A 12,127-nucleotide genomic window follows, 5' to 3' on the forward strand; every position below is an offset into this window, starting at 1 on the left:
TGTTAAACTGCCCAGGTCTACCCTTCTCTCTATAAGGACAAGTTGGCACTCTACTCATTTGACCAAGCCGTATTGAATAAAGCTGTCGATCTTCACTGGTATCCACAGGTTTGGGGCAAAGTTAGATCAACTCGTTCTTCAAGCTTTGATTAGATCTTGACATGTGTATGGTCTAGATTAATCATCAAATTTACCCTATACACCCGTAGTATGAAGCGAATATCTCATGTAAGGGCATTTAATTGAATTTACCTCTATACTTAAAAAAAAAAAAATTCATACAAACTAACTAACTTTTCAAAAAGACACTCCATTTATGAGGACGTGCAGTTGTGTATCCCAAGGAAAAAGATCTATGATTCTAGCACATGCCACATCAGGGAGCGTATGGACGTCAGAAAAATCAAGACTCAAATAAGAAACCTGGAACATCTACCTTGAATTATACTCTTCCTGAAATAAATCAAATTATCAACTTAATCATTTGCAAATTAAATTATTTTTTATTTAGCTAAATCCTATATATAAAAAAAAAAAAAAAAGAAGAAGAAAATCATGCCTCCTCCCTTATCCACGACCTAGTTGTCCCAAGAATGTCATCAGTGATATTATCTATCTCCTAAAAATTATTTATAAATAATGTCAGTATTCTGTCATTGATTGACATTATTTAATAATAGAATTAAACATGCTTTGGCAATTGAATTATTTTTAACTATATGTTGTCATGTTATTTCTTTAATTTAATAAAATTATTTTAACCCATTCCTTTATTAAATAATTATTTTATTTTACTGTATTATTGTATTTGCAATTATTATATATATTTCATTATTATATTTTTCTTTTTATAAACACATGAAGGATTAAGATTTATTTGTTATTTTTTAGAGAGCTACTATTGGCACCCCAACTTTTATTTATTACACCCCGATTACAAATAAAGAAAATAAATGAAGGGTGAATATTCATTTCGTGGGCTGAATATGACAAAATTCCAACTCTGGTAAACTATTCATTTTAATTCTCAAAACATGTTTTTCCAGTGAATTCATCACTTTAATAATCAATGAATTTATTGATATTTACCAACGATTTTTCCATATCAACGATTACATTAGTAATTTATCAATGAATTCTTTGATTATAAAAGTGATGAATTCACCAGAAAAATATGTTTTGGGCATTAAAATGAATTGGAATTTTGATATAAGTTGCGCACATTTTGAGAAAGAGTCGTGATAATCTGACACCCCCGCCTTTAACATACGCCCTTGTCACAGAATCATAAATCATTTGCCTCAGGATACACAAAAAATATTTATAATTCTACGTATCCCAATGCAAATTTTTTATAAGGTTATGCGATGATAAGGCAGAGGGGGCGTCAGAAAATCATTATTCTTTGAAATAATCATTTGAGTCAAACCTTTGTAATGCTTGAATAATGTGTTTTAATTTTTTTTGTTGGGGATGTACAAATAATTTAAGAAATTGGAATGTAATAAGTAGAAATTGGGGGTGCCAATAGTAACTCTCAAGATTTATTTGTCATTTTTTTTTTCAAAGAGGAGAGATGATTTATTATGACCGACACTTGAAAGTGAGACATCTCAGAAACTATAAAGAGTTTGGACTTTGGAGAGAAAGCGAGGGAGTGGGCGACTCTGCTACTGTTTATTACATAGAACTTAGCAATCGCACTAGTTTTTGCCATAAATGACTCACAAAGCATTTATGCCTCTTCAACATCATCATCCCTCATCTCAAGAACCATAACTCTCTCTCTCTAATGGGATGGGTGGTTGTTTAATGTTTAATCTCTCAATGGGTTCTCTTGTTCTCCAATTTCTATGGCCTTTTAAGTGATTTTAAGGACTTGGGTTTTTTTTTTAATTGTGGGTTTTGCTGAATTTTGGATGAAATAATGGGAGTAGTAGAAGAATCCGTCTCTGAGGGGCATGATGATGATGATAGCGTACGAAACAAAACAGTTAGTCTTCCAGTACAAAAGGTAGTTGTTGTCTTGGTAATCCTCTCTGTTTAAAACTTTAATGTTTTTCTTTTTTGTACAGTTTTTAATTCTTTGTTGCTTACTTTATTTATGTATTTTAGAGATTTATATAACGAATTTGTGATGTAAATGTAATTTTGGAAAGAAATACTTTGTTGGGTAGTTTTGATTAGTAGAATAATAGTTAGAGATTTCTTTTTTTTCTTTCTTTCTGTCTGTTATAGTTTTAGAGTTTTTATGATTTTTTGTTTGAATAATTTCCATCACCATGTATGAAGAACCATACATAAGAATTTTTGTTGGGTGTTTCTAATTTTGATTCTTGAGCAACACAAAATTTGAGAATTCTGGAGCTTTGTTGTAGGAATGATCTTGAGTGTTTCGTTTTTGTTTTTTTGGGTAAATTTCCATCACCATATATGAAGAACTACCATTATAACATAATAATTTTTGTTGGGTATTTCTCCTTTTGATCCTTGAGCACCACAAAATTTGAGAATTCCGGAGCTTTGTTGTTAAAGGATTGTAGGAGTGATCTTCAGTCTTTTTATTTATATATATATAGGAAGCGTTCGGAGGCCCTAAAGAGATCCAAACATTTTTCAAAATAGGGGTTAGAAGTTTCGGAATGGGCTGATTTTTTGTGAGGATGATCTCTTTGGTGTAGAGACCATCCTCACCAAAAAACAGTTCATTTCGAAACTTCTAACCCTACTTTACAAGTTGAAGAATCGTGGACCGTCCGATTTTTGTAAACCCCTTTTGATGGGGTTAGAAGTTCGGAATGTGCTGATTTTTGGCGAGGATGATCTCCTCATCATATAGGTTATCCTCACAAAAAATCAGCCCATTCCAAAACTTCTAACCCATACATTGAAAAAATGTTTGGCTCTCTTTAGGGCCTCCGAACGCCACCCTATATATATAGTTTCCATAATCATATATTAATAACTACCATTATAACATAAGAAATATTTTATTGGGTATTTCTCATTTTTTTGGATTCTTGAGCACCCCAAGATTTGAGAATTCTGGAGCTTTGTTATTAAAAGGATTGTAGGAGTGATCTTCAGTCATTTTTATTTTTATTTATTTATTTACTTTTTTTTTTTTTTTTTTAATTTTCATCGCCTTATATGAAGAACTACTATTATAACATAAGAATTTTGGTTGGGTATTTCTCTTTTTGATTCTTGTGCACCCCAAAATTTTATAATTCTGGAGCTTTGCCGTTAAGGGATTGGAAGAGTTTCACAGGTTTGCATTTTGAATCAGTTTTAATCAAACACAGTTGAATCTTATGTGAAAGGAAAATGATTTTATAATAAACAACAAAGCCTATGGAGCACAGAGTTTAATAACTTGGTAGCTCCCAAAGCAACCAATTCTAAACATTGATTTTTAATAATAGAATAATTAAATGTTCTGAAATCATGGCTGGAGCTGAATATGAGTGATTCGACTTGAGAGGCCCAAAAAAATGGCCGACATTACAAATTCCGTTCAATTCTTTGAACTTTTATATGCACCGTGGGCCTTGTCTTCCTTCTACAGTTGAGTGATTCAAAATTCCTTTATAGAAGTGGAGTAAAGCACCCACTTGACACTAATAAACAATGAATTGGACTTATAAAAGCAAAGTAAACTTAATTTATTAGTGCTTTTGTATGTAATTGGAGAATCTTCTTGGTCAATAGTTCCCGACCATGGATTACAAACTAGAAACTTGACTTGATCCAAGTCTCCTTAAAACTCTTATAGTGTTTTCTTGAAATTAATCAAGATTTTCAATTAATGACTTGACCCCCCCCCCCCCCCTTCTCTCTCTCTCTCTCTCTCGCTCTCTCGGAAAAGCCGAGTTACTTCTCTAAATGAATCTCCTCATTTACTTTTTTGTTTTGGTTTTCATCACCCCTTTATGAAGTTTTCAGTTTAGTAGCATATAGATTCTTAGCTTCTCTTTAACATATTACATTGGTTTTTTGTTTTGTTTTGATTTCTCTTTTCAAGGGAAAACGACCAAGTTTGTAGCAATCTTTCTTCACTTTAGCTCTTTATGGTAGGCATTGGTCGGGTGATACATTATCACATGTTCATGATTAAATATGTTAGAAGCTATACTTTAATATCTTTCTTTTTTTGTCTGTCTTTAACTTGATAAATCTAGACATTTCTTGAAGGATTCAGATAAATCTAGAATTGTTTCATTTTTTTAGTATGTTGAAGCTCTAGTTTTATGAACGAACTTCAATTGAGTAGATAGTTTAGTATAGGTAAGGTGGCCCGCTAATTCTTTGGCTTGGAGGTTGAGCTTACTAAGAGAGTATGGTGAACGTTATTTATGCGTTTCTATAATTAATAATACTTTCTTTGGGATAAGGCTTCAATGCTAGTGGTGACGATGAATTATACTAAATTCTTCGTTTCCTTTTGTAGGATGAAGATTCGACTGGAATTACTGAAGAAACCCCTCCTGTTCATCACTGGAAACGACGAAACCTTTTCCTAGAGGTACCGTCAAGAAAATTTGAGATCCCCCCCGAAGATTTTGTGAGAATAAACATGCCCCCAACACCAAGTCCTACTCCCACAAAATTTAATCGTCCCCCAACACCTAGCCCTTCTTCTGCAAGAATAAATGGATCTCCAAGCCCTTCTTTATCTAAAAGTAAAACATCCATAAAAAGCCTCCTACCACGATTAAGTTTCAAGTACCGTAATTCAACTTCAGAGATCGAGAAGGCTGCCACCCTTGCTATAGGAGTTCCATTGGCAGGGGTACGCAAAAAATCACCCATCACAAGGTCATCATCTCTTTCAAAAATATTTACACCTAGAGGGAAGAGAACATCATCTCTGCCCGTAACACCTATCACGAGCTCAAACCCGGAATCCGTGCATGGAGGAACCACGGTTGATCCATTGACTTCAAATGTAAGTTAAATTGAGAACATTTTACCTGCTTATTAGTTGAACAGACATTTGTTGTTTTGAAAGTTATGTGCTAAGCTGATGAACCAATGGCACGACACCATGTGTACTGAAAAGTTACTAAAAATAAAGCACTTAAACTGCTCCCAAATTTATGGTGGTACACATATAAATACATACATAAAGGTTTCCAATTTTGTACAAGATTCTTACATTGTCCTTATGCTTATAGAAAAAAGAGGCCCAGCGGCACATGTCTCGATCTCTATCGATGCCAGTGAACAACAAATCAAGAAGCATAAAGCGAAATGATTCTTCAGTTGGCAAATTTCGTGTGATTCCCTCAACTCCACGAGTGACAGAAGGGAGTGCCACCCCATCAAATATCACTCCTACAGTAGATATGGGTACATCTATTTTCTTAATCATCTTATTTTTTATCCAAGTTTTACATGGAAATACAATGTGTATAATTGTGTAGGGACTCGATAACTATTCCAATAGTTTTCCAAAGAAAAACACTTTGTAGGGACTCGATAACTATTCCAATAGATTCATGGAGAAGCTTAGATACAAAAAAAATCAAAAAACAAATATTTTTTATGGGGGCTTGAGCAAAGGTTTTCAAAATGGACGGCTACCGAACTTCCACGGAACTCCCAAATTTAGAATTAAAATTCAACGGAAAAAAATAACATTTTATGAATTTTTTATTTTTCAAAGTTCATAGAATTTTGTCCTCTACAACCATGTAGCATCAGATCAACGACCCTTAGTAAGAGTTGAAATCCTACTAAGTTGGTAAGGCTAGTCGGACTCTTTTCCAAAAATCCTTTTATGAGTTGACTCCACTAAGTTGAATGAGTAGATTAATTGTCCACAAACGATGGTAATTTTTTGTAAAAAAAAATTCCGCTGATTTCGTCAAGAACTTTTTCCTTGGCCTTGGAATTTTAAAACTAATAGTCTAATAGTATACTATTAGAAAGCTGATTCTTAGTTCATGTTGACATATTCCGAGTCGACACCCTGAGATTTATGAAAAAATTTTAGAGCTGCTATTGGCACCCCAACTTTTACTTCTTACACCCCAATTTCGTAAAATATTTATCACACCCTAATTACAGATTAAAACACACATTCTTCAAACGTTACCATGATTTGGCTCAAATTATAAACTCAACATTAGAAAACATTATTACACTCATTCAAACAATTCCAGTAGTTGTTTACAATTATGACTAGGCTCATCGAAAATCCTAAACCTAAAAAGTAGAAATCTAGCAAAAAAAAAAAAACAAACACAAGAGAACTTCTATTGGCACCCCCAACCTTTACTTATTCTCAACCAATGTGTCTTATCTTGGTCTTGTGGTTCAGAGAACAATGATTCCGACGGTGAAGATATTCCTGAAGAAGAAGCTGTTTGTAGAATCTGTTTGGTTGAACTTGGCGAAGGTGGTGACACCCTAAAGATGGAGTGTAGCTGCAAAGGTGAACTTGCATTGGCCCACCGAGAATGTGCCGTAAAATGGTTTAGCATCAAGGGTAACAAGAACTGTGATGTATGTAAACAAGAGGTTCAAAACCTACCCGTCACCCTTTTACGAATCCAAAGTGTCCAGACACTTAATACAAATGCAAACAGAGGTCACCAAACTGCAGCTCAGCGATACAGGCAAGTGAAGGATTTCATATTGTTGTCAAGCCTTGGCAAAGGAATATTCGTGGAACTTATTTTCTAGACATTTTTTTCCCTTTTGAGAGCTTTTATTGGCACCCCAAAATTTACTTATTACACCCCAATTTCGTAGAGGATTTGGTTCCGATGACTCATGATAAAACACATGATCCCAACCCATTTAGATACAAAATCCAATAGTTGAGCTTTATGCATATCTTGATAGCACATCTCGGAGATACTTATCCCGAGGATAAATCTCAATCATTAGATTTTGTGTTTAAACAGTTGGGATCATGTGTTTTTTCCACGAGACATTCTTCATGAGTCAAGGGAGACACTTTCTTAAATTATTATCTCTCCCCAATTAAAGATTAGAACACACTATTCAAACATTAAAAATGATTTGGCTCAAATTATTACACTTGTGCAAATGATTTCAAGAGATGTTTACTATTATGATTAGGCTCATATAAAATCCTAAACCAAAAAATAGAAATCTAGCCCAAAAAAAAAACCAAAAAAACCCAGAGAGCTTCTATTTGCACCCCAACTTTTACTTCTCAACCATTCAATTATTTTCGTTGTTTTTAATTGGGATGTAATAAGTAAAAGTTGGGTGCCAATAGAGCAGTTTTTTTTAAAAAAAAAATTTGGGTGGGGGGTTAATTTTTGATAAATCATTCTCTTATTATATTGTAAATTGAATTTAAATGGAATAAGGTAAATTGACTTTTAAACACTTTATTAAGAACACAACTCTCAAATATCATAACTAGATCTTAAGTTTCTATCCAATATGTGAGAACATTTACTGAGCTTTTTACGACAAATCTTTTCAGGGTTTGGCAGGATGTGCCCATTCTTGTCATTGTCAGCATGCTTACTTACTTCTGTTTTCTCGAACAGCTTTTGGTAAGATTCCCATATTTTTAATGCAACTTCTTCTTATCTACAAAACTTCGCCTCAGTAACCTTTCCAATTTGACAGGTCACCAAAATGGGAACCAATGCAATTGCCATTTCACTGCCGTTTTCGTGCATATTGGGTCTTCTTGCATCCATGACATCGTCTACCATGGGTAACTTTCTCATAGTCCCTCAAGAAATAGTTCATTATCACTATCATCAAAGCCTTATACCAAAAATTTGGAGTCGGTTGAATGAATCATGGTCATCGAATCAATTCTATCTATAGCCCAAGCATGTAATGACAGTATCATACATGGAAACAATTGTTATTGGGATGTCAGGGCACATGGAGCACATCCATGGGGTTGGAACCTATGTTACCCAATTCGTAGGTACCTGTCCAAACCATTGTGCTGTACGGTTCATACTGGGTTTGTAAAATCAAGCGAACCATGAACCCATTGAATTTTGATTGGGTTCAGGCCGTTTGGTGAACCCAAGAAATTGGTTTAGTGAACCAAACCAATTTATTATATATTTTTTTCATTGTTTATATTAGAATTTAGATTATTATATTAATTTGTTTCTACTTAACTTATAATTTTTTTAAAATTGTAATTGAACTTATAACTTGGATACTTGAATTATATACATGCACAAGTGAACCAATCTAGGGAACCAAAGTGAACCAAGAAATGAATTATTTCTACCTCCTAGAGTGGCGAACCACGAACCCGAATTTGAACCAAGTGAACCAAATAACATAGGTTGGAATCCACCCATGAAATATCCTAACATATATATATATGGAATGTTAACATCTAATACTTCATGGGGACATTAGCATTATCCAACACATTTTTTTCCAATAAGATCTCTCCTCGTTTTGTTTTTTAGTGAAAAGGACAAAGGCATGTTAGTCTTTTACACAATAAATGTTTGTTTACATAATAAATACCATGTGCATTTAAGTATTTTGAATTAAATATTTTTTTTTTTTTTGTAATAAACGCTTTGACAATCAATGGCAACATAATAAATGTATTTATTGTATAAAAGACTAACATGCCCTTGTCTTTTTCACTAAAATACAAAACAAATGAGTATTATTGGAAAAAAAAAAGTGTTGAACAATGTTGACGCCCCCATTAGGTCTTGGACGTTAGCATTCCCCATATATATATATCCTGACATAAAAAATAAAATAAAATCAATACGATCATTGTAACCGTGCCATCTTATCACATTCTTTCGGATGCTGAATCAAATATAACTGAATTTCTAGAAATGTGATGTGGATTTGATGGCTGTGATCATTCATTTGGGATTATTTTGATCCAGAAAACTCCTAAGTGGGTTCCATCAAATGGTTTGCATCTACCCTGAATGCAGACCACAGGCCTAATATTCTATTTATTTTACAACATTGCCCTTTACAATATTTAAACTATGAATCTTCTCTTTTTAGTTCAAATTGTTTTTGTTCTTATTGATGCTCATTAAATTCTTTTACTCCAGTGCATCGAAGATTTGTCTGGGTTTATGCGTCAATTCAATTTGTACTGGTGGTTCTCTTTGCTCATATTTTCTACTCATTGGTAAGTAGGAGATCTCCTCTTTCTTGAACATTATATCTTTTCAATGGGCCAACTTGAAATTCGACCAACCCTTAGTTTGCAAAAACTTGGGCCAAGTCGATCATTTTAATGAAGCCTTTTTGAGTTTATGTTGACTCGTTTGACTTGGCATGGTCAAAGTATGTCGAAGCCTCTCAGTGAATTTGAGTTTATCAACATTGTTCTTAAGTTAACGAATATTCTATATAATAAATACAACTGTAAGGGCCCACCATTTGCTATAGTTATGGGGGGGATAAATGTCCCATCCACCCTTTTGTGTGGATCTCACTTTATGCCTTCTCTCTTCAACTTTACTATCTTTTCTCTCCTGCTCCTTCCCTCTTTCCCTTTTTTCAAGAATACCCCTTCAACTTTTATTTGTCTTCTTTACCCTTTTAACCCTAATTTTTTTAATAATACCTCTCCAATGTTATTATTTTTACTCTTTTACACCCTTAACCCCCTAAAGAGGATGTTTGTGAGGTAGGCATGGGCCAACTCTAGTTAATATACAAAATGAGAGTTGTTATTGTCACCCCAACTATTATTTATTACACTCCAATTAAATAAAAGAAATTAGTCAATCATTTAGAATAAGTAAAAGTTGGGGTGCCAATAGAAACTCTCTCTCCATGGTTTAGATTTCTATTTTTCAGATTTAGGATTTTAAATGTGCCTAATCCTAATTGTAAACAACTCTTGATATGCTTTTTAATGTTGAGGTAATAACTTGAACCAAAACCTCAAGGGGTTCATCTCAATGGCAATTTCGGACCGATAAGCGGTTAATACCTGTAGGTCGTGAGTTCGATACCCAGTATGAGCATTAATTCCTCAGGGGCCACCCATGAGGGTGCACCCTCACTTACATAGTGCGTGTGAAGTGCAAGCGTTGCACGTGCCTCGGGACTAGTCCTTGGACAAGACCATGGTCTATGGATTGGGCAAAGCTCAGATACAGGTCCGGCCCAGTCTCTTGTTTACAAGGATACCTAGTTATCAAAAAAAAAAAAAAAAAACTTTGAACCAAACTTTTGTAATGTTCGAATGGTATGTTTTAATCTTTAATTATTTAAGATATGGGAGTGTAATAAGTAAAAGTTGGAGTGCCAATAGAAGCTCTCTATAAAATTTATATGATCCATCCCAAATGAAGTGTAATATATTTCTTTTTTGCATGAAATTTACAGCTTCATGTGCTAGCTGTTCTATCCATCCTTCTTGCCACATTTGCTGGGTTTGGTGTTGCAATGTGTGGGAGTTCTGTGCTAGTTGAGTTCTTGAGATTGAGGAGAAGATGGCACGCTTGGTTAGAGCATCGTCGTGGTTCCCAAGAAACCCAACAGCCAGATCGATCACCAGAAAGCTCACATCCACCCCAAACAGGCACACCTGATCACCATGAAACTGAAATCGAAAATTCAAGTACTCCTCGACGAGGAGCTGAGTTGGTATTTGTATGATTGATGTTGTAATTTGAGTAAAAGTGGGTTTTGGTTGTATAGAAACACTCTAATTATAATTTATCTAAGAAGTTACATGAGATGTTTCTACAACAAATTGGGTTGTAAAATTGTGAATGAGGCTTTGATTGGTCTCATATAGGTGCATCGGGACCGAAGATCGAGCTGACCCTTCATCATAGCCATCCTCATCGTAGGGCTGTCAATTGATCCAATTTGGATTGGATCGGGATTGATCCTGAACCAATCAGGGAAGAGTTGGAATGGATTGAATTTAAGAACTGATCCGATTCATTGACAACCCCACATCATTGACCTTGATACCTCGTGTCACACGTATTGTCCACTCATTCCTTAATCAAGGGCTATTTATGGATTGGGTTCGGATCGGATCGATAATAAATTGGTACTTATACGATAAGAAATTTATTACACAATCCTAATCCGGATCCAATTGGATCTCTCATCTTAAGCTCCAAACCCAACTGATATAAATATGCATTATTTGTACTAGAAGGTGACATATGCAAATACACATGTATCGAAGGGCTTACCTATACTTAAAACATTGATTAAAAGGGGTTTGAATATTACAAGGTTTTTTTATAATCAAAGTAAATAGGAATATTTTTTTTTTGCAATTTTGAAAATTAACAGCATGTTTCTTAGGGTTACGCCCTGCAATTTTCTTATTTTTGATCAAAATGACTTTAATTATATTAAATTAAATGTAAAGTTAGGCGCATTTTTATAATTCAAATTTTAGTGTTGAACCATTTCTATTCCACCTTCTCTCATTATAATAATAAAGATATTTTCAATTATATTATCAGATTGAGACATGGTTGATCCAAAAAGGATCTGATGAGTTATCAAATAGAAACCTTATTGGAACCCAAATCCTTGATCCATACTTAGAGTTAGGGTTTGAAAAATTGAATGTTACTTGAAAATTTTGGGTATCAGATTTGAATTTGGATAAGATTTTAGTATTTGAATGATTTTGGGATATTGATACATTCAATCTGACTTGATTTAATATAAATTATACAAACAATGACTTCAAAGACTTATTTTTTAAAAATATATACCTAAAAGTCCCTTTTAAAAAAATAGTCGTGCTAGAGTGACCTCAAGCAAGAATCTCACATTGCATTTCTTGGCGTGAAAGTGGATGGAAACCATAGAACGAGTGAAAAAGCATTTAGTTCCCATCCACTTTCATGTCAAGAAGTATAATATGAGGTAACTTCAACATTATTAAAAAAAATATGGAATCTTTAGTGCCCAATTTATCAAATATTAATCATGCTGGAGTGACCTCAAACAAGAATCTCATATCGCATTTCTTGGCGTGAAAGTGGATGGAAACCATAAAACGAGTGAAAAATCATTTGGTTCCCATCAACTTTCATGTCAAGAAGTATAATATGAAGTTCTAATATGAGGTCACTTCAACATTATTAAAAAATATAAAATCTTTAATGCCCAATTTATCAAATATTAG

At 33.9% G+C, this 12,127-nt stretch overlaps 1 protein-coding gene across 2 annotated transcripts; it reads left to right on the forward strand.

Annotated features, from left to right (window-relative positions):
* The first annotated feature begins 1,586 nt into the window (after nt 1-1,586).
* LOC147384744 (RING/U-box superfamily protein) lies at nt 1,587-10,700 on the forward strand. 2 transcript variants are annotated; one of them, XM_086426156.1, is made up of 8 exons: nt 1,587-2,014; nt 4,451-4,948; nt 5,178-5,352; nt 6,326-6,623; nt 7,469-7,541; nt 7,618-7,708; nt 9,057-9,136; nt 10,348-10,700. In XM_086426156.1, exons 1-8 carry the CDS (start codon nt 1,928-1,930, stop codon nt 10,618-10,620), a joined length of 1,575 nt encoding a protein of 524 aa, XP_086282282.1. In that variant the 5' UTR covers nt 1,587-1,927; the 3' UTR covers nt 10,621-10,700. The 2 variants fall into 2 exon arrangements, with proteins under 2 accessions (XP_086282282.1, XP_086282283.1); XM_086426157.1 differs by lacking the exon at nt 9,057-9,136 and having other exon boundaries at nt 10,348-10,584.
* The last annotated feature ends 1,427 nt before the right edge of the window (nt 10,701-12,127 follow it).

Source organism: Akebia trifoliata, chromosome 15 (genome assembly GCF_017979445.1).
Source record: "Akebia trifoliata isolate Shusen 1 chromosome 15, ASM1797944v1, whole genome shotgun sequence".
NCBI lineage: Eukaryota > Viridiplantae > Streptophyta > Magnoliopsida > Ranunculales > Lardizabalaceae > Akebia > Akebia trifoliata.

Coding starts and splice junctions, on each gene's coding strand:
- LOC147384744 (XM_086426156.1), top strand. CDS start 1,928: ATGGGAGTAGTAGAAGAATCCGTCTCTGAGGGGCATGATGATGATGAT. Junction 2,015..4,450: donor TTAGTCTTCCAGTACAAAAG/GTAGTTGTTGTC, acceptor TTCCTTTTGTAG/GATGAAGATTCGACTGGAAT. Junction 6,624..7,468: donor ACTGCAGCTCAGCGATACAG/GCAAGTGAAGGA, acceptor AAATCTTTTCAG/GGTTTGGCAGGATGTGCCCA.